The sequence below is a fragment of the Theobroma cacao genome, chromosome 6 (genome assembly GCF_053813885.1).
Source record: "Theobroma cacao isolate CCN51 chromosome 6, ASM5381388v1, whole genome shotgun sequence".
Classification (NCBI taxonomy): domain Eukaryota; kingdom Viridiplantae; phylum Streptophyta; class Magnoliopsida; order Malvales; family Malvaceae; genus Theobroma; species Theobroma cacao.
The window spans coordinates 22,532,592-22,554,652 of record NC_142644.1 but is presented as its reverse complement, the minus strand read 5'-3'; the positions used below and the strand labels follow the sequence as shown (position 1 = coordinate 22,554,652).

The 22,061-nt window shown below is 33.5% G+C and overlaps 3 protein-coding genes and 2 long non-coding RNA genes across 5 annotated transcripts; 2 read left to right on the top strand and 3 right to left on the bottom strand.

Moving 5' to 3' along the window:
- Positions 1 to 1,221: 1,221 nt before the first annotated feature.
- Positions 1,222 to 2,577, bottom strand: LOC148762182 (uncharacterized). The gene is made up of 2 exons (XM_088807655.1): positions 1,869 to 2,577; positions 1,222 to 1,757 (listed from the first exon to the last, which is right to left on the bottom strand). Exons 1-2 carry the CDS (start codon positions 2,575 to 2,577, stop codon positions 1,222 to 1,224), a joined length of 1,245 nt encoding a protein of 414 aa, XP_088663781.1.
- A 3,689-nt stretch (positions 2,578 to 6,266) lies between these two features.
- PSAH2 (photosystem I subunit H2) lies at positions 6,267 to 7,839 on the top strand. Its single transcript, XM_007024124.3, has 3 exons — positions 6,267 to 6,450; positions 6,601 to 6,727; positions 7,544 to 7,839. Exons 1-3 carry the CDS (start codon positions 6,323 to 6,325, stop codon positions 7,721 to 7,723), a joined length of 435 nt encoding a protein of 144 aa, XP_007024186.1. The 5' UTR covers positions 6,267 to 6,322; the 3' UTR covers positions 7,724 to 7,839.
- A 393-nt stretch (positions 7,840 to 8,232) lies between these two features.
- On the bottom strand, positions 8,233 to 11,710 carry ROPGEF12 (RHO guanyl-nucleotide exchange factor 12). The gene is made up of 7 exons (XM_018123306.2): positions 10,982 to 11,710; positions 10,550 to 10,666; positions 10,220 to 10,374; positions 10,023 to 10,097; positions 9,631 to 9,903; positions 9,214 to 9,534; positions 8,233 to 8,955 (listed from the first exon to the last, which is right to left on the bottom strand). Exons 1-7 carry the CDS (start codon positions 11,265 to 11,267, stop codon positions 8,557 to 8,559), a joined length of 1,626 nt encoding a protein of 541 aa, XP_017978795.2. The 5' UTR covers positions 11,268 to 11,710; the 3' UTR covers positions 8,233 to 8,556.
- A 3,081-nt stretch (positions 11,711 to 14,791) lies between these two features.
- On the bottom strand, positions 14,792 to 16,776 carry LOC148762181 (uncharacterized). Its single transcript, XR_016027189.1, has 3 exons — positions 16,649 to 16,776; positions 15,916 to 15,999; positions 14,792 to 15,058 (listed from the first exon to the last, which is right to left on the bottom strand). It is a non-coding gene; the product is annotated as an uncharacterized LOC148762181 (long non-coding RNA).
- Positions 16,777 to 19,802: 3,026 nt separating this feature from the next.
- On the top strand, positions 19,803 to 21,679 carry LOC148762180 (uncharacterized). The gene is made up of 3 exons (XR_016027246.1): positions 19,803 to 19,909; positions 20,562 to 20,647; positions 21,485 to 21,679. It is a non-coding gene; the product is annotated as an uncharacterized LOC148762180 (long non-coding RNA).
- The last annotated feature ends 382 nt before the right edge of the window (positions 21,680 to 22,061 follow it).

Sequence of the window (22,061 nt, the reverse complement as noted above, 5' to 3'; positions counted from 1 at the left end):
GTGAGCAGTGACATTGTGAGATTTTGAAGGCATGTCAAGATGATAAGCATCCATATATTTAGGAGCATGTTTATGTCTTGTGCTTTTTCTAACTGGTAAATTTTCATTTGGATCATGTTCATTGCTGCTGGTCACATTTTCATTGTTAGTTGCAGTAGGCATACTAACTGTATCAAGTGAATTTGGCTCAAAGTCATTTATCTGTGATGTTGATGGTGTTTGAGCACTTGTATTAGGTTCAGAACTATATGTATCAGCAGGTATGTAATCTTGGCAATGAAAATTTGGTAATTTTGAGTCAATTTGAGGTGAATATTTGGTATGCATACCAAGTGTTTGACAAAATGGTTCAGGCCATGTAGTGTGCTGTTTTGACTGAAAAGGGAATGTTCCTTCATGAAAAACAATATTCCTTGAAATTATGATTCTGTTTGCATTGAGATCATATACCCTATAACCTTTTGTGTTGTTTGGATAGCCTAAAAAAATGCATTTTGTGGCTCTTTGGTCTAATTTCTTTCTGTGCTGTGACAAAGTAGATACAAAACATAGGCTACCAAACACTCTCAAATGCTCATATGAAGGTTGTCTCTTATATAACAATTCAAATAGGGATTTGTTCTTGAGTAACCTTGTTGGCACTCTATTAATGATATGCACTGCTGTCATTACAGCATCACCCCAGAAGTGAGTAGGCAGACTAGATTGAAACAGTAAGGCCCTTGCCACAACCAAAATATGTTGATGCTTCCGCTCAACAACCCCATTTTGTTGAAGGGTCTCAACACATGAAAGCTGATGAACTATGCTTGTTTTGTCAAAAAAATCTTTTAGTCTAAATTCTAATCCATTATCTGACCTGATGCATTTTATTGAGTGTTCAAACTGTTTTTCCACATAATTATTAAATGTTGGTATCACTGATAAAACATCTGACTTACACCTCATGAGAAAAATCCAAGTAAAACGTGTGTAGTCATCAATTATAGTCAAAAAATATCTTTGATTAGATAAAGTGGGAGTCTCATAGGGACCCTAGATGTCAACATGAATTAGTTCAAATGGAATTTTTGTGCTTTGGATATGAATTGGGAATGACAGTTTCTTTTGCTTAGCTAATGGACAAATTTCAATAAGTAAATCATTTGAACATTTAATAATAGGAAATTGTTTTTGAATGACATTTATCCTCTCTAAAGGCACATGTCCAAGCCTAAAATGCTAGAGATCAAAACATCTGTCTGCTGAATCACAACCATTAACAGAAGAAATAAAAGGAAATTTGAGTTTGTCAAAACCTGACATTGAAGTATCTTTTTCAACATGTTTTTCTTGCATCAAGTATAGTCCTGTGTATGCCCTAGCAACCCCAATCACTGTCTGAGAGATCACATCCTGGACAATACAGTGCATATCAGTAAAGAGAACATAGGTTTTCTTATTTTGGGTAAGCTTACCTACAAATAGAAGGTTAAACTTGAAACTTGGTACATGTAGGACATTCTTTAAGGTCAAAGTGGGAGACAACTTTACTATTCCTATGTGAGAAACAGTGGCTTTTCTATCATTTGGTAGTTCAACATAGCAATTATTCACTGTTTTAGTAGATTCAAAACTATCCAGACTATAGCATATATGATCAGTAGCACCAGAATCAACAATCCAATGGTTTTGTTTTATCATTTGAGCATTCACATTTTTAAGGTTAGGAGGTAAATTATTTGAAGTATGAAAGCAAAGATGGCCTAAAGTTATACCTGCAAAAGTTGAATTAACAAGTGAATAACTTCCTTGCTAAGTGATTTGTGTGCTGGTCTTACCATCATTGCTGCTTATGTTATTCTTATTTAAGAGCTCCATTAATTTACTTATTTGTTGCTTTATGGCTAACAACTGTGACATAGAGCCAGTCCCAGTTCCCTCCTCCAATTGTTCAATCTTGCAGCCATCAGATTCTGGTCCTTCATGTATGCTTGTTGCATTGTTTGCCACTGCTTTTGCCTTCATGAAGTTTGGTTTTGACTTGGTGAATTTGAAATCTTCAAGAAACCCGATAACTTTGTAGCACTTATCCTTAGTATGTCCCTTCTTTCCACAATGGTCACGGCTGATATCTTTCCTAGTACATTTCTTCCTTGTTTCAACAACAGTCATCATTGCAGAGGATTCAAAAACTGCTTGACCTTGAATGAGCAGACTTCTCTGTGTTTCCTCTCTCTGTACCAGACTATAAACTTTGTCTAGAGTTGGAATAGGATCCATCATTATGATCTGTGATCTAATAGCAGAAAAAGAATCATTCAATCCATTCAAAAATCTAAAGACCATGTCTTTTTGGTATTGGTCCGAATATGCCTTAAAGCAATCAGAATTGCAGTTTCCACATTTGCAGTGAGGCAATGGCCTATAACTCCTCAGCTCCTCCCAAATCCCCTTAAGCTCAATGAAATATGAATCAACTGTCCTACTCCCTTGACTGATATTTCCCAATGTATACTGAAGATTGCACACCCTGGTATCATTAAATTGTGCAAAGTTTTGTTTTAAAGTAGCCCATATTTCAGATGTTATGTCCATGAAGAATATGGTTGAGGCTATTAGCTGAGATATTGAGTCAAGTAACTAGGCCACCAGTAGGTTGTTACATCGGGTCCATGATAAGAAGAGAGGGTCTGTAATTTGAGGTTTAGGTATTGTACCATTGAGGAAGCCTACTTTGTTCCTAATGGACATTGCAAGTAGAAAAGACTTGCTCCATGCTACATAGTTGCTACTGTTAAGTTTAGGATTTATAACTACTGAGCTTGGGCTATCAGTGTGATGCAGGGAAAAGGGAGATTGAGGGTCTGCTATTGGGGAGATCTGAGTGATTTGAGTGGTTTGAGAGTTGTTTCGTGTATTAGCATGGGTTGATTCAGCCATAGTTAATCAACTAAAAAAAAATGACCAGATGACAGATTAAATGAATCTGATAGATGATATAGCAGCAGAAGACTAGGAATAAATTCCTAGTAAAGAAATAAAAACAGCCAAAGAGGATAGAGAATACCCAACCAATGATGTGAGGTCCACCATTACTGTAGAAAAAAGCTAATTTCCAACTGGATTATGACCTGCTCTGATACCATGTCAGAAAGCTGCAGGAAGAAAGAAAGTAGTAGGCGGCTCATCCTTTTTGGGAAGAAAAGTCATCCCATGTATTTTCATTTTACAGAATACTTAAAGAAAGGTTGTTTATATACAGTGTTTTAAGAGTTAAAAACAGATAAAATAACTAATAATTACAATATTTAACTAACATAACAGAAATTTAAAACTAATGAAATAAAACACAACGTTTCATTTTATTTCAAGTTCTTCCTCTTGCTTTCTTCAAAACGGTGCGCACAGCTCTGTTCCTTTATTTCCAAACTTCCTGTTTCCTCCTTCTGCTTGAGTCTTCTTCACAGAACTCTTTACAATTGCTTCGAGCTTATTCAATGTTGTGTTGTCTAATAATATGATATGCACTTGTTAACCCAAAAAAAGAATGGATTGTGTGTTGGACCTGCAAAACTTGATCTAGCAAGATCTACATCTCTGGACTTGAAATCTGGATACTTTTCATACCATTTTAGTATGAACGTAAACAAAATTTTATCTGTAAGAAACCACAGAGGAAAATTATTGGAATATATGAATAAAGATGTCCAAAATATTTAAAGCGAAAAGTAAGAGAACTTTTGTTGTTGTTGTGATCTTACTGGTGCTATCATCTCCATTGCAATAATCACCAGCTGTACCTGAGTATGACCAAGAGATTTGACACTGACACATCAGTAGAACATTTTGAGGTTATATCAATTTAACGATCCTTAAAAAATAAACGACCATTAGTTGTAGTAACGAAAGGACTAACACTTACAAACCCATCTCCAATTGAAGAACAGCCTGGTCCTGAACATATCATGACATCCAAAATGGAATTGTGCATGGACAGTTCTATATGTACCTACATAAAAATGAAAAGGTTCTTAGACCTCTCCTTAATTCTTTTCCCTTTTTTTTTTCTAAAAATAAAAAGCTTCTTTTAACTTGTGTATATTTTTTTCATATAAATCTTCATTTTGATAATCTAAATAAGCATTTAATTGTTACAAATTAACTTCGATAACAAAAAGTTATGAAATTTGCATCAATGGATAATATCAGTGATAGAGCCACATTCTGTTATATATAAGACATATTAACCCCACTCAATTTTTGGAAATTAATGATTTATATATATATCATAACAAAAAAATTATATTTGATACATATATAAAGTGCCATTTTAGCAAAAAATAAATTTAAAAATAAATATAACCAATTATTTAAAATTTGTTTTTTTTTCTCTCTACCCATCTCCCTCCCATCCAATCTTCTCTTCTTTCTCCTTTTTCATTCATTATGGACAATATATCTGTCTCACCTAAAACCTATTTACTGATTCAGTTATAACTTTCACATACAGTCACTTATATTCTTCACGTTACTATCCTATCACTAAGTTGGAAATCTTTAAATGAGACACCAACAGAACTTCCAAATCTGACATCAACGACACTAAAACACTTGCTTATAGCTACCAGATATTTGCAGCAATTAATCAAAACCAGTGCAACTATTTTTTTTTTCTGGGTTTTGTGGGTGATGGGTTTGATTTGATTCATGTATCTTTGGAGTATGATCCCACATAAAACACGATGGGAAAGTATCTTTTCATTTTCCTTACACGCTACACTTGGAGTGGGCAAGTTTTGTTTGCCAGGTTCTCAGTTGTAGTGTTCCACTACAACAAGTGGATAGTTTGTAAAGTTTATTGATGAAATGAATTTTTCCTTTTTTCTTTCAAAAAAAAAACCGACACTAGTAGAGCAGCAACAAATCTTATACAAAAGCAGTTTCACTAAAGAGCAAAAACTAAACAACAAAATAATAAGGACATCTACCACAAGTTTCTTTCTAGGCAAACTTTTTAATCAAACACGTTGGTTTGCTAAGGAAGACTATTTGATTTAATTTAAATAATTTCATTATTTTTTTAAGGTAATTAAATGAAGTTTAAGTTTGTTCATCTTAAATAAAATTAAACCTCATTTGAAAATTTCCAAAATAAAAAAAACTTGTAGGGCTTTTTATTGAAGAAGTATTAAGTATAACATTTTTTGCTTATAATGGATGAAAAATGGGAGAAGAAGAGAAGGAGAATGGGTGAGAGGGAATTGGAGAGAGACAAAATTTGTTTTATTTTTCAAAGAAAATTGATTATATTTATTTTCAAGTCTCTAAAAGTTATAAATTTATTTTTTGATGAAGTGACTCTATCTCATAACCCGACAGTGTATAAAAATTATACACTATTAGTGCATCAAATATAATTTCATAAAAAAATATTATTTTTTCTGTATTGAAACCACTAAAATTAGTTAAGAAATTAAAAATGGAATAAAAATATAAATTTCATCTTAACGTAACTATATTTAATAGTTTTTTTACTAAGAGTGTAAGTTCAATTTCTAAGTTTAAAGAATTTTTCGACATGTACTTTAAGTGGTTTTTAATTTAAAAAAATAGTTTATTGTATCGTATTCATCTACTAGAACTATTTTATTTTTTTAAGGTTTTAGTTGGCAAAGAGAAAAGTTGGGGAAACAAAATGATGTAGCATCACTAATGAAACGATTATGAGCTAATTTTCATTATGGATAAATTGTAAAATAAATATTTTTGTTGGAAAGTTGCATTATATTTTGGTATATTAAAAGTAAAAGAATGTTATAAATAAAAATATACTACTATTATTGACCCTACTCTAATTTTCATTATGGATAAATTGTAAAATAAATATTTTTATTTGAAAGTTGCATTATATTTTGGTATATTAAAAGAAAAAGAATATTATAAATAAAAATCAACTACTATTATTGACCCTACACATACAGGTTACTGACTCAACAATGCTGACTATGGGTGATGAAATTGTGCTACAATCATAAGGATTCTTATAAAGCCAATTGAATCCGCAGTGGACAACTAAAATATCGCAGCCAAATACTGAGGCACTGAACACTGCCCGTTATTATTATGATTTTCTTTTCTTTTTTGAAGATTATAAAATGGATAGGCTTATCCAGGTCGATCCACGTGGCACCAGCTAAATGGGACTCCATATCTCTCTCAAGAAAACCCAGTTCGCCACGTGTCCAGTTGAGATCCACGCAGAAGATCAAAAGCCCAAACATCCCCATTGCCAACTGAACTAAACCCGCAAGAAAAATAGTCAGGAACCAAAACCAAGGCCATGGCTTCTGTTGCAACCTTAGCTGCTGTTCAACCCACGACCATCAAGGGCCTTGGTGGAAGCTCCCTCAGTGGAACCAAGCTCTTTGTCAAGCCAAGTCGCCAGAGTTTCAAACCCAAAAACTACAGGTAACCTGACTTGTGTTGCCTGGGAATAAATCCTTATGCTTTGAGCCCAATTTATACATATATAATATTGTTTAAATATTTGGCTCTTTGACTACGAGGGTGGCTAATCTTTATAGTTCTTTCTTGTATGTCTTTTTTGGTATTTGATAGGGCTGGTGCTGTGGTAGCAAAGTATGGTGATAAGAGCGTGTACTTTGATTTGGAGGATTTGGGCAACACAACAGGGCAATGGGACTTGTATGGGTCTGATGCTTCTTCACCATACAACTCTCTTCAGGTTTGAACCTTATTTCCAATTTTGATGAATTTGATACTTGGGGAAGGATTTACAGACTACTTTACACAGATTGATGCCTTCTGATATTGTATATGATATACTAGCGCATCTATAACATATTTAAAAAGAAGCCCCAATGGGGCTTCCAGCATTGACCACGTGGAGGGCAGAGAGAGTGAAAGAGAAAAGATATTGGAGCAAAGAGAGAGAAAGAAAGGGCTGCAAAGAGATCAGAGTTTACTGTTGAAGCAAAGAGAGGGAGTGCAAAGAGGCCCGTGTGTCGCACACCGGTCATACTCTAGTTCATGTTAACAGAAACCTCTATCCATAAACACTTATGGTCAAGATTGACTTTTGCAGTCAAACTTGATGCTGAATGGAACCTGCGTTCATTGAGAGTCGAGCTCAAGACCTTCCCCACTTACTATATGGGTGCTCTAAACCAACTGAGCTAGATTTTATGATTTAATCGTCAAAGTAAAGTAAAATTATGAAGGATGTAGAATAGAGAAATTTCTTGACTCCATTCCAAGATTTATGAATCCAAGACTGTAACAACATCCTGGACAATGGTCATTGCTATTATTCTGGTAACATATAGAGGTAGCGACCTTAACTAAACTGTTGTTAGTGTAGTTTAATTACTAACGGTCATCTCAAACATGGGAAGAGTCAGGCATACACCTACCCATGTCTCCAGTCATTGGTCAAGAATGATTTAAGTCCTGTCAAATTCACCTTAATTATTTGCAATAATTCCTGATAGGAGAGTGTTTAAGATTCACTAACATTGTGCACAAGCGTTTGGAATTGCAGAGCAAGTTCTTTGAGACATTTGCAGCTCCATTCACCAAGAGAGGATTGTTGCTCAAGTTCCTGCTCTTGGGAGGTGGTTCCCTCCTCCTTTTCCTCAGTGCCACTGCTTCTGATGACCTTCTACCAATCAAGAAGGGCCCACAACTTCCACCAAAGCCTGGGCCACGTGGCAAGATCTAATTTAGTGGAACTCTTATAAGCTTTTCATTGTATGTATCTTCTTTTGGTTTTGAGACATGTAATGCTACAAATCACCTTGTTAACTTTCAATCCAGTGACATTTGTTTCATGCTTAATTGGTGCATTACTTTTAGTTCCAATCTGTGGTGTTTGATAGTGATCCCGTCATGTCTGATAACAAATCAGTATTTCCATTCAAGAATTGAAAATGTCTACCGCCCATTTCCACTGTTAAGGAAATCTTAACTTTTTTTCTGGTAAGAAGGCTGCTCAGCATTGCTTTCGTCTGCCCTTTACTTCTCTTCAGCAGGGGAGTCATAACTAATAAATGCCTCATTCTCTGGAAAGATGCTGAATTCGTGTGATTATATCACAAGTCATATCTACTACCAAGTCATTGATCCACTGTATGAAAATGTAGGATAGGGAAAGCTTAATAACGACGAGACAATTTCACAATCAATGGGGATAAATAGCTATTCGGTGTGGTAGCATTTGAGAAACACGGATTCTGAAGATAAAGTCATAAATCATTTGTTGTTCAGTGGCTATCAAACTACAATTGCTTTATTGGTTTTCAAAGATAGCATATATAAATGCTTTTAATTCCACAGTTTTAGTTATCTTCCCTATTTACAAAAGGAAGGAATAGAATAATAAAGCAGCCCACAAGTCAGAGTAATCCATCCTAGGTGTGAAAAATTATATGTGAAGGTCAGGCTTTCTCACTCTTTATATTCCTTAATCTATCACACTCTCTCTATCTTTCTATCGCTCTAACAGCTTTCAGTTGTTCTATTATTTTCCCTTAATCTTCTCCGCTATTATTGTCTTCAATGGCGCGCCGTTGGGCTTCTTAATCCGCCCAAGCTTTCAAGATAGGAAACCTTCTTGTTAGTCACTACGTTCAGTTTCTGCATGTGCTTTGCATCTCCCTCTTTGGATAACTCATCTGTCGAGTCTTTGTTAGCCTCAGAGTCATTTTGATCTAAACTCCACGTAAGTAAATCTGAGAGGGTCATGGAGTTGGGCGTATCCGCATCATATTTTGGGTTTGGAAGCACCAAAATAGGTTGGCTGTCATCCGTTAAAGGGTTCCTTTTGCATGATGCTTGACTGGGATTTTGGGCAACAAAATCAGCGTGGAGGACATCTTCAATCCTAGACAAGACCGTAAAGGCCAAGCTTTCCAGTATTCTTGAGTAGCTCTCTAGGACAGCCTGCCCTACATCCTGTGATGCCAACAAAAAATCCATAAAATAAGTTTCCAAGGCGTAGGTGATATTCTCATGGATCAAGCTTCCTTTACCATGAAAAGGACTACGAGAGGTTTGACCTTCTCAGGCTATGCTTACATTAAGAGGAAAACTTGAGCTATCATTGTGATAGGACACTAAGAAAAAGCAATAGGAGATAGTCACGATGCATTGTCTAAGAGGATCATGCCAATGTTTTATAAAAAATTTCTATGTATCTGCAAAATCAAGTACCCGGTTGTATTGGATTTTGCTGATGTCTAGTGAAGATTGAGGAATTCCTGGGAACCGTTGTTTGATAATGAGTAAGATGGTCTCAGCTCTCTCCTCAAAGAGTTCTCTCTTCTCCAGGCTAACAGCGGAACCCCAAGCTGATTTTCCGTCCTTTTGGTTCATCTTCCTCTTCCATATTATTATAGATGCCTCAATTCTATTCTTGAGGTCTACAATCTTGTGCTCTGATGATAAGTCCATGGTGGAGAGAAATTGATCAGGATCAAAGAATTCAACTGTGATACTCCTATAGATTGAATCACCAAGACTAGCTCTCCCATTCTAAAAAAATAAACAACGAAAGGTAACGGTGAGCAAGGGATTCGTGAAACTAGATTGCATGCAACATATTAGATATTTGGAATTTTCCTTCTTTACCTTGGGGAGGGATTCAATATAGTTTTCAGGGACCTCCATCTCTGACAGAACTTGGGCATTAATTGCCATTGCTGCTTTAAGCACTTGAGACACACAATCCTTTTGGTACTGCAGGTTTTTTCTTGATGCATCTGACAAACCATCTTGGGGAACTTTTACAGTAGGCAGCCACCATTTGTCATCTTTTCTCTTGTTGTTTCCTTTTTCTGAGTCTGGGGCATCTCTTGACAAATAAAAGAATTCATTTTGGTCCTTGAAGTTATCTAGGCAGTCCTGAGCATTGTAAGTTTAGCATCATTAAATGAGGTACTAGATTGTTGCTTGATTATTATCACGATTGAGCAAATCTATGTTTAAATGAACTAAAAGCATATATAAGTCTATGTCCTTACAGTAAGCAATGTGTCAATTTTCCGCAAGGCAGGAATGTTCATATGAAGATCTGCCCGTTGCTTTGTGACCATTATCTGATAATCAAGAAATAAAGATTCTAAGCTATACTTGATCCCTGGAGAAAATGCATGTATGCATATAGATATAGCCATATAATTGCTCAGATACTGTCAGAAAGAAGGGTGGAGAGAGATACCTCCATGTTTGATCCATCTTTGTTTTTCTGTTGAGAAGGAACAAATTCAACAATGTGATCAGTGACAGATAAGAGCCAATCTATTTCTTTTCTCCACCTTCCTTTCCTTTCAGCTGACATAGGCTCTAGGCGTGATTGTTCACCAAAGACAGAAGCTGGAAGACATTGAGGTACAACGAGAAACAGAATCAAGAGAAATTGATAAATATAGGAGAGCATATATACTGATGAGACCAAAGTATTGTCATTTCCTATTGATTAGGCAAAAGCCATTCTCAATTTAGTGCTGTATTATATAGGAGAGAGAAAAAACAGGAAAGGAGAAAATACCTGCAAGGTTTGTAATGGCATTTGACAATGCTAAAGCTGACGAAACTCCCTTCCCTCCACCTGACATATCCTCACCTAAGAGTAATTTAGCAAACTTTTCCTTCATCTGCTCCATATCTGAATCAAAATCATGCATATATTTCATAACCAACAGTCAACAATAAGAAACCAGCCTTCTCTTTATGTTTTATAATATAGAAAACCAAAATCTCCAACATTAGAAAAATGTTTCTCTAGGGATGTATAATTCTATACCATAAAACTCTCTGCTTAGAGGAATTAATCTATAACATATCATACTGTTTATTTTCTTTTCAATCATATCAAAATTTGAAAGATTATTGATGACTCCTAGAATACAATGGAAATATATAGTATAAAACATTGCATGCAGTTAAATCCATCCCTAGTCTAAAGAAGTAAGAAGCTTGCCATTTAATAGCTGCTTTTCTCTGGCTTGGAAGGCAGCAGCCATTTCTTCCTTGCCGATCCTTGACCTGAGACCCCTGTCGCCTCTATTCAATGACAGTAGATCATTTTGAGTTCTTGATCCCTGACTTCTAACTGCTACCTCTTCCCCCATACCTGCCTCTTCTAATCTACTAGCACTCTCAATACTCAAACTCTTTGCATGTCTTCCTGTGTTCTCATTCATATCCCTGAAATGAAACAACCTAGACCTATAATTTTCTTGTTCTTGTTCAAGAGCCCGAACCATCTTTTAATGTTTCTGGAAAACAACTTGTTGCAAGGAGTCAAGCAATACAAAGAACAAATAACAAAGGGAGAGAAAGATATTGTTGTTTGTCTTTGGTGTACGAGAGAGGTATGGAAGAGGGAAAGGAGACCAAAAAATAACAAAAAGGAGTCCCCTCTTCCAAATGATTTTAGAGAGAGGTGTGTTATTGGGGAGTACAGAGAGTTTGACAAAATTTTGGGGTGCTGATTGTTGTGTTGGTTTCTCCATTTTAGTGTATGTAATGGTTGAACGTGGGGTGCATGTTCGAGAAATGAGCTGTGAGTTAAAGGAGAATAATCAACAACAAATTTAGATAATTCTATATGTTGGAGGGTCTAGTTTCATTCATGAAAGCTGCAACAATTGGATGGTTCATTTTCAATTTGAAGGTCAAAGCCTGCTAAAAACCAGGGGGGGTGGGGGGCGGCAGAAGTGATTGCATCATGCTTATATAAAGTAATGAGCACCATTTCTCTTTCCATCCTTTTATATTAGTAACAAACAACCCACCAGAAGGATTTAAACTTGATGGGGCAGCAGATGAAGGAATCAAATTACAAGAGAAAACAAAATCTAATTATATCCCACTTATTATTTTTGTCTTATAGTATAAGGAAAGATTAAATTTTATTTAGCCTGTTGTTTGTAAATTAAACTGACTAAACTATCAAAGCCTAACCAAGTTAAACCTCCCTCATCGAAGAATTCTCTTGTAAAGGTCCTAAATCTCATTACATATCAGAGGTTTTTCCCTGCTTGTAATTGAATCTTTGATGAAAGCCATTGGCTTCTTGAATCTTGGGTCTATTCTGTCCATCCAACCAACTGCCCATTTCCTGTAGTTTACTTTCCTAATCAGGCACATTCTTCTGTGTATGAATCCAATACCTCGTGACTGAAAGGTACAACAGCAAGTCTTGTGAAAACTATTCTGTTAATTATTTCAAGAAACTATAAAAGAAATATATATGTATCGATCTATCTCAAAGGAGAATCAATTGGAGTCAAAGCATTATTTCTTGTGATCAATGTTAGGCGAAGTGTTAAAAATGCATCATGCCAAATGATGACAGGCTTGATTGCATTGGCTTATGAAACCCGTGAAGCACAGCCACAAGTTTTAACCAAAATTTTATTGCCTCAATATATCTTTTGCCAACTGGTTGATTCTGCTTTCTTCTTATGGTCTTATGGTCTTGTTAGATTCACAAAGGTAGCATGGGGAAGAACTCAAGGCAGTTAAAACTCTTAGGAAAGTCAATTTTCCTGTTGTTTATCAAAAACCTTGGGGTATTTAGCAAAATGTGAAAACAAGGTTTTGTAATAGAATTTTTTTTTGTCCGAGGATAAAAATATGATCTTAATTTATAATGATTTATATTTGATATGCTGTCTTAAAATAATATTTATATAGTATCATTTAATTGTAGAGTGTTATCTCATAAATATACATGGAGAAAATTTAAATTTTTTTAAAATAAATATTTTAAAAATTATGAGTATTTATTTTTAATATGTCTAAATTTTTAATTTATTTTTTAATAAGGAGATAACATTTAGTTCATGTAATAATATATAGAATCTATATATTAATAGTGTATCAAATATAAATTCAATTTATAATATTAATGGCAGATAGTCATGAACTAAAATAAATAAATTAATTAAATCTATGCATAATCTAAATGAAAATAAAGATGTACATGATTTAGCCATATGCAATTATTGATTTTATTTTTCCTAAAATAATTGGGCCAAAGGGCCCCGTGGGGCTTAATGAATGGTTGGAGCCTAGGATAGAATAGAACCTTTATTCCCTGTATGGAGGCACACGAAACATCAATCATGAACCAATTCATTGATTTATAATTAGTATTTTTAATAAAATCTATTGTATATCATATATATATATATATATATATGTAGATAAATATGTGTAGTAAGTAGATAAGAGAACACTGCTATGTTTTAACAATAATATATAATTGGTCAAGTATATAGTTAAAATATAACTAAATAATTTAAAACTTAAATATATATAACATCATCAAAGATTTCTTTCCGATTTTTTTAACAGCTCTTTATCTTATTATTTTTATAACATTATATATTACAAGTAAATATTATAATTAAAATCATATATCTTTTCACATTTGTGAATAAAAATTAATAATTAAACCAATCAAACAAATAAAACAAACAAAACTAATACAAAATTGTACTAAAGTCAAGAGAGGATGAAGTTGAACATGATATTTAAAAATATGAAAAGCTCCTTGCTATGAAGACAATGTCTTTGGCTTCATGACTCTTTATTTGCTATTGTTTTTTTGTTTTAAATGGTTTTTGGCCCAAACAAAAGTATACATCAACCTTCATATGATACTTTTTCATTGATTATCTCTCAACATCATTTTTAGGACATTGTATCAAGTTCAATTTATTTCCTTTAATAATTAGCACATCTTTATCTTTACAATTAAGTATAGAAAATCTATTCAACACTTATCAATATATGCACGTTGAGAGAGTCCCAACAAGTCACGAGATCTATCCCTATAGATTTTAATTTCAAAAATATTTAGATGCTTCCCCAAAATCTTTCATGTCAAATTCCCTAGACAATAACTTCTTAGTTTTTTGTAGCATCCCCAAACTACTACTTGCAAGCAAATTCTATAAACACACAAAATAAGAAAAATAAACTTGTTCCAATTGATCTTTGAGATATATCATTTGTCTACCTTGTTCTCAACAAAATCGCAAGATGTGATTACTTCCTTAATTTGAAGATACCATTAATGAGAAGCTTGTTTGAGTTCTTAAATAGACGTTTTGAGTCTACACACCATCCCTTTAAAACATCCATCTGGTGTAGTTCTAAATTATAATGAGCTACTGATGCCATAATTATTCTTAAAACATCCTTAAATGATACATGAAAAAAGTTTCATTGTAATCAATACTTTCTCTCTATGTAGTAGTTATACTTTACCTTTTATTTTTTACAACAACTCTATTAAACTCTCCATAACGAACTTTTAACGTAAAACAAGACCAAAGATTCCTGCAAACATGAAAACCAATAATGAAATAAAGTACTAGTATTCAATGTTATTATTATTATTATCTTTATGCACACTACTACACTTCTAAAATACGTTATTAAAAATATTCTTGGTGACACTTTTTGTCACGACCCGGAACTCCCATCGAGCCTGTGACAACCGTCGCGACGTCTCGATCGACGTTCATTACCCGGAATATCAACCGGAACCTCGCAAGGCTTTAATATCAACTTCTCATTTCCCCTGTGGGTAACTGTTTCCAACTTAAACAAATAAAATAATAATTTTCGTCTCACAGGGGTATTTTGGTCATTTAACCCAAAAATCTCAAAATCATCTAAAAATATAGTATGTAAGTGGAAAACACATACTTCATAATCAAAAATAATTTTGGATGTCTAAAACATTCGTTTAAAATAGAATTATGACTGTTATAATAAAATAAAAATATTAAATAAAATATTCAATTTTCACGTAAAAAGATATTTTAAGAACACTGCATAAATAATTTTTATAGCGTAAAAGCAAAATAAATTCTTACATACCGGAATACAGATAACCAAAGTATAGAATTTAATTTACAGTGACACGTGGGCCCACGAATGACCAAAAGTATCAAAAGAAATGAACCTACAGTCTTTGAATGTGGCAAGTTCAACTGTAATCCTCGCCGATATCAGTTATCTATAATCTATTTGGAGCCTGAAATTGGTGGAAATGAGGGTGGTGAGATTATAAAATCCCAGTGAGTAAACAAACATCACTCAAAATATCTAAAGTCGAGTAAAAGCAGACTATTAAAACATTTCATCAAATTGTAATTTATCATCTTTCAACTTATTTCAACCAAATGAAATCAATTTATTTAAAGCAAGTAATCAGTATGGCTTATGAATTTCTTAAAAAGCTTGGCTCATGTCAAAAATTATTATCATACTCAATTATCTAGGATACCTTGGCCGAGGGCTATCCCAACTGAGTCCGCCAAGGCTATTAGAAAGTCATGTTTTTATTTTGAAAACATAGCCATTCCTTGGCGTTGGTCGAGTTCCCCTTCACGTGGTTGTTTGGCTTGAAGTGAACTTTAAAGTTATACCTTGGGAGTTACCCTACTCACCTCTCCAACCGAGGTAAAAATATAACAGGATTTCGTGCCCCTCTAATAGGCTAGTCCACAGAACCCAGCCCACTGCAGCAGGTCAAACCCACCATACAATAAAATTTTGACAGCATGACAGGGCTAATATATTACTACCCAGCCTGCAAGGGTAAAATAAAGCAATTCATACAATTCATGAAAAACACAGCCTAGCCAATCATGCCAATACAATGACATAAGCCATTAATTCAATTTTAAATTTACAACATATCAGTGGTCTCCAATTACTCTATTTTCAAAATCGTTATTTCGTTTCAAGACAATTTATAAAATATTTTCATTTAAACTCATTTTGTTTACAAAACATAAAAATTTACCATTTGAACTCATTTTCATAAAATTCACCAAAACCGAATAAAAACATACTTTAGATAATTAAAATGATGGTAAGGTTACTCACTGCGTCTAGAGTGGGGATTTTCGAAATACTCAGACTATTGGTCCTCGAGTGCAATTCTCTTGCTTTTATCAGAGGACTCACCACCTTGACACAGTACAAAATCGAGAAATTCACCACATTGGTACTAAATTGAAATTAAACTAATTTAGACTACTAATGCTTGATATGGAATGCAAAAATGTCTAAATTTTTGCCTAAATGCGGTATTAGCCTATTTCGGTCTTTTACCCGATAAATCGATATACGCGTCCGTTTAAACTCCAAATTAATTTTTTTCAGTTTCTATACCTCAATTGCACCCAAATTGACTTAATGTCCCTCAGTGTGGTGCAAATTATCAATCCTGATAGCAAATTACGAAAATACCCCTAATAGGTAAAAAATTGTATTTTTGCTCCGAAAATTCCCATTATTTTTCTAGGCTCATAATTCATCATTATTCATCATAATTCCTCAAATAAACATTAAGATCAGCAGCCAATATTCCCCTAGAAAATTCAGCATAATGGGTTTCAATGGGAGAAAATTATATCTCTAGCTTATTTTTGCTATATTTCAATATAACTTAACTAAAATCACTTAATTCAATTAAAATCAACCAAAAATCAAGCTCAAAACTCATCCATGGAGGTTTGGCCAGCATGGGTGTCCATACCCACTTTCTAATTTTGCATGGAAATGAGAAAAAAATGCATGGGTAGTGAAAATCACAAGGAAAATCAATGAAATTTACCTTTTCAGTGCTTGATTTCTTGATTTCTCTTGATTTTCCTCAAATTTTCAGGTAGGGTTCTTATTTGTTTTTTTCCCCCTTTTCTCCCCTGGTTTGGACGGCTGAAGAAGATGAGAATTCTGGAATTTTTACCTTTTTAAATGCTAAAATAATATAATATTATTTTATTTATTTTTTTAATGTTTTATTAATTCCTTAAATTCTAGCCATCCATTTGTTTTCAATTTTCACCATACACTTGTCCCACATATCCATAGCATAGATAAAATTCTCAGACTTATCCAAAGTCTTGGTGGAGTAATTTTTAAAATTTACACTTTTACCTCCGTAAAAGTCAAAAATTACATTTTTGCCTCAAAAATTGAAAAATTACCCATAGACATATTTTTCATCCCTTATACTCATACCATTCTCCAATTTGTCAAATTTGATCTAAATTCTCTCAAAATCTCAAATTTTGTTCGCGGATGGTAAAATTACGATTTTGCCCCTACACTCTAGAAATCACCGAAATTAAGCTTTTTCACTGCCAAACCCTCAAATTATACTCCAATAAGTCAAATGGGGCCAAAAAAAAATTCTTTTCTAAAAATTCCCATTGCGTCTCTAGGTGGCAAATGACCATTTTGCCCCCAGACAGTAAAAATTTCTGTTTGACTCTAAATTGATCCTCGAACTCCAAATCACCATATTAAACCATTCTGGGACTTTAATATTCTTAATTTCATTTTAAATTCTCTATTTGATCTAGTTCGAGGCTTAAATTAACTTAATTGTACCATTTGGTACATTGTCGTCTTTTAACGATTTTTCTTTCGGGGTTTTCCAAGTATGCAAGCATATTGTCAATCATATGAATGACATGGAAAGTATATTATAAGGTCGGGCTTGACAACACTACCCCCCTTAAAATAAAATTTTGACCTCAAAATTTCATGTACTGAACTCAGAGAAAATGTGGGGGTATTATTTTCTCATCTAATGCTCGACTTCTTATGTCCTCCCCTTTATAGGGAATTTCGATTTGTTCACCTCATTTACCTCCAATTCAACTTAAGTACTTCGCTTATGTCTATTATTATCCTTTAAAATCAGATCAACAATAACCTTCATAATTATGATCTCTTATATCGAGACACCAAGCATGCTTCTATTACTATCACTAAGCTTGAACCATAACTCCATCTCAATCATACCAATTTCGATCGCATTTTATTCTTATTTAGGTATACCAATCACTATCTTATTACTTCATTCCATATCAAACTTCTCGACTTTCATTCATTCATCCTATCCTCATACATTATTGTGTAGTTTACAATATCATTAACACGCCATACTCATTCCTGTACATATCCTCAGCGTTCGGGAAAATTAATGGCTTTAATTATTTCTACATATTTCATGTTTACTTTGCATTTAGGAAATTTCAATCTTCTTAATCCTATTAATCCATCTCATATGGCTTAATCGTACTATAGATTATATTCCCTTAACTATTTCTCCAAAATTCCTTAGGTCACCATAAATCGTCTTCTGATAAGATTCTTAATCGTTACATTATCTATACAACTCATCAAATATATTGAGTTCAAATCTCGAACCACTAAAACCATTATTCATTTTAGTTGGGTACATCACTACTCCACACATACATATACATGTACATTCAAATGTCTATATTCCTCATTATATATATGAGTCTCTGTTTTCAAATGCCTTCAGACTCATTTCTCTTAATTCATTCCCATCCACAATCAAGATTCAATAGAATAATCTTCATAATTCATACAAATTCTCATCATGCCTGTGCATAGTTCCTCATCATTTATATACTTATATTCTCTTCTTATCATTTCCAATTATATGCTTAAGTTTCCTTGTACTGTATATCATTGCATCACAATGTCATCTCCATTGAATTATAATCTATTATGCGTGTATGTTTTATAATCCCATTGGTATCTCAAAAATTTATCTTGACTTGATCATTGCATCTTATGCAATACTACAATTCCTAAAAGTCATCCTTATTCCTCGATTATCCTTCATGTCTCTTATATATTGTATCCTTATTGCATTTCGATATTGATTTGTCACTTAAAACTCATATTCATTTAAATCATGTATGCCTCACGCATTTTCGAATTCCAATTCCCATAATATATTAAGAAAGTTTCATTATCTGACTTCATTATCAGGGTTAACTTCTATCATCCTTTATTCCACTCTTTCATATGAATATAACATCATTCTTCCTTAACTAATTTACAAATTGTACTTGAAATTACAAGACTTGAAACTAAATTCTCCTCAAGTACTTTTTAATGTTAATACTTATACCACTCTCAGCTTATATGTAAAACCCGACCCTATAAATACATGTCATGACATACATGCATTGAGTAGCATGTTATTACGCTAGAAAAGCACCTAAGAATAAACGAAACCTGATATTGTACCTAACGGTACACTTAAATTTATTTAACCTCGAACTAGTTCAAATAGGAATTGTAGGATGAAATTTAATATTTTATAGTCCATGAATGACTAAAAATGATTGTTCGGAGTTCGAGGGTTCATTTGGGGTAAAATTAGAAATTTTGATATTTAAGGGCAAAATCGTCATTTTGCCACCTAAGATAATAATTTGATCATGGAGTGAAATTTTTGACCAAGATTAACTATTTGGAGTATAATTTAATGATAGGAAGTGAAAAAGTTTAATTCTGGTGATTTTTGGAGTGTAGGGGCAAAATCGTAATTTTGCCACCCATGGACAAAATTTGAGATTTTGAGAGAATTTAGATCAAATTTGACAAATTGGAGAATGGTATGAGTATAAGGGGTGAAAAATATGTCTATGGACAATTTTTCAATTTTTGGGGCAAAAATGTAATTTTTGACTTTTACGGGGGCAAAAGTGTAAATTGCAAAAATTACTCCACCGAGACTTTGGATGAGTCTGAGAATTTTATCTAAGCTATGAATATATGAGACAAGTGTATGGTGAAAATTTGGAAACAAATGGATGAAATTTTAAAAATGGGCCAATGGGAAAGTGACACATGGCATTTTTTAATGAAATAATATTATTTTAATGAAAAGTCAGCCATTTAAACCCAAATTTTGAGTGCTGGCCGGCCATAAGGAAGAAAAACAGAGGAAATAGAGAGGAAAGGAAGAAGAAAAGAAAAACCAAAGAGAAACAAGAAAATTCAAAGAGAAATTCGCGGTTTTCGACCGTTTAAGCGTCTAACGGTAAGATTTTTCGATTTTAGCTTGATTTCTACCTTTCCTATGCCTTTATTTCCATTTAGCATGCTTGAGGAGAGAGATCAAAAAGTGATATCAAGGGCTGGACGAAATTCTAGGAGAGAGAAATTGAAATTTTTAGGTTTTGATTTTTAGTTAAATTGATAGTTTTAGTTAGTTAAATGTGTTTAGAAATTAAATTGGGCAAGAAATCAGTAAATTTTCACAATACCCACTCTTGGCTGAATGCTCAATGCTGTACAATGATGATGAATTGATTTTATTCTAAGGAAAATGAAGAGAAATGATGAAAAACGATTAAACGTGATAGAAAAACAAAATAGAAAATTTACCGAGTTAATGTCCCATTTTTGGCCGAATTTTCCAAGGAAGGGAGTGAGCTGATTTTGTTGTTTTTAGAAGGTTATTGGCTGATATTTAATGGTTAGAAATGTTGGAGAGAGAATGGGATGATTTAGAGCTAAAATGGAGCGCGTTAGCAATTTATCGGGCAAAGTGCCAAAAATAGGTTAATACCGCATTTAAGTCGTTTTAGGCTATTGCATTTCATACCATGCATTAGTATAGGATTTAAGTTAATTATATAGTGATTTAGCATCAATGTGATGAATTGTGTAAATTTTTGTAATGTGTCTAGGAGGAAAGCCTTCCGGAAAAGGCAAAGAAGTCGTACCCGACGAGTAGTGATCGGGGCGCTTAGAAAGCTTTTATTTTGTACAAACGGTGAGTAAACTTATTATTATTGTAAATTATCTAGAGTTTATTTTAAATGCCCTTTATGTATTTTATGAAATGAGAACGAGATTAAAACAGGATTTTTGATGTTTTAGGAATAAATGTGACAAATAAAAATATATTGTATTGATTATGAAATTGAGTAATTGGAGGCTACAAATTGACTTGAAAAATATATATTTTCCTAGGAATGGCTTATGAGAAATGAGTATATGTGGCTATATTTTGTGAATGCATTGGGAAATTTATGTAAGTTGTTTTACTATGTAGGCTGGATAAATAAATAAAAGCCACGTTATACTGTCGAAATTTTATTAAAATTGGTGGGTTAGTCACTGCAGTGACGGGTTTCCGTGGACTGCCTATTAGAGGGGCACGGTAAACCCAGTTATATAGTTACTCCGGTTGTAGAGGCGAGGAGGGTAACTCCTGGGGTAGTATTAGAGTTCACTTCACGTCGAACCCCCACGTGAATGTGTAACTCGGCCAACGCCAAGGAACGGCTGGTTTTAAAAATAAAAATGTGTTTCACGTGTGAATATTTTAACACCCTTGGCGGACTCGGTTAGATGCCTCGGCCAAGGTATCCCCGAGGATTAGTTTTGGCTTGAGCCTTGTTTTAATAAAAGACATAAGCCTTAACAATTGTTTTGGTAAATTACAAATATTTTATGGTTTAAGAAATAAATTGAAAACATTATGAAATGGGTTGAAATTTATTGTTTAAACTTGCCTCCATTTTACTCGCCTTTAGATATTTATGATAATGTCTGTTTACTCATTGGGATTGCAAAATCTCACCCAACTCCTTTCCACCCATTTCAGGTTCAGTATAGACTGTAGATAGCTGATCTCATCGAGGACTACTATTGGATCTGCATTTTCCAAACCGTAAGTTCACAGTCCTCTTTACTTTTGTTTATTCGGGGGCCCTCTGGTTATTGTAAATTAAATTAAATATTTTGGCTTACTGTATTTCAGTATGTATAAATTTATTTAGCTTTTACGCTATAAAAAGTATTCACGTATAACTTTATAAATATTGTTTTATAAGAAAATAGAATATTTCCCTTAATATTTCTTTTATTTTCTTATTTTATTCAAATAATCGTAAATTCGTTTTAAATGAAGATTTTAGACTTTTAAACTCATTTTGAATATGAATTATGTATTTTGTACTTGTATATTACGTTTTAGCCAGTTTTGAAATTTTTGAGAAAAAAATGACCAAAATACCCCTATGTGGCGAAAATTTTATTTTGATTGTTTTTGATCTAAAATAGTATATATTCTCTAAAGACTCGATATCTAACAATGATTGCTCACAAGAAAGGAAAGAAACTGATATGTAAGCCTTGCGGGGTTCCGGTTGGCATTCCGGATAATGAGTGTCAATCGGGAC

What these genes read in the sequence shown, in the direction of transcription:
- LOC148762182 (XM_088807655.1), bottom strand. Translation starts at nt 2,577, where the DNA reads ATGGACATAACATCTGAAATATGGGCTACTTTAAAACAAAACTTTGCA. An exon ending in AGCCATAAAGCAACAAATAA is followed by an intron (nt 1,758 to 1,868) that starts GTAAATTAATGG and finishes CAACTTTTGCAG; the next exon opens with GTATAACTTTAGGCCATCTT.
- PSAH2 (XM_007024124.3), top strand. Translation starts at nt 6,323, where the DNA reads ATGGCTTCTGTTGCAACCTTAGCTGCTGTTCAACCCACGACCATCAAG. An exon ending in TTCAAACCCAAAAACTACAG is followed by an intron (nt 6,451 to 6,600) that starts GTAACCTGACTT and finishes GGTATTTGATAG; the next exon opens with GGCTGGTGCTGTGGTAGCAA. An exon ending in CACCATACAACTCTCTTCAG is followed by an intron (nt 6,728 to 7,543) that starts GTTTGAACCTTA and finishes TTGGAATTGCAG; the next exon opens with AGCAAGTTCTTTGAGACATT.
- ROPGEF12 (XM_018123306.2), bottom strand. Translation starts at nt 11,267, where the DNA reads ATGGTTCGGGCTCTTGAACAAGAACAAGAAAATTATAGGTCTAGGTTG. An exon ending in TGCCATTACAAACCTTGCAG is followed by an intron (nt 10,375 to 10,549) that starts GTATTTTCTCCT and finishes AATGTCTTCCAG; the next exon opens with CTTCTGTCTTTGGTGAACAA. An exon ending in AAATTGACACATTGCTTACT is followed by an intron (nt 9,904 to 10,022) that starts GTAAGGACATAG and finishes TACAATGCTCAG; the next exon opens with GACTGCCTAGATAACTTCAA.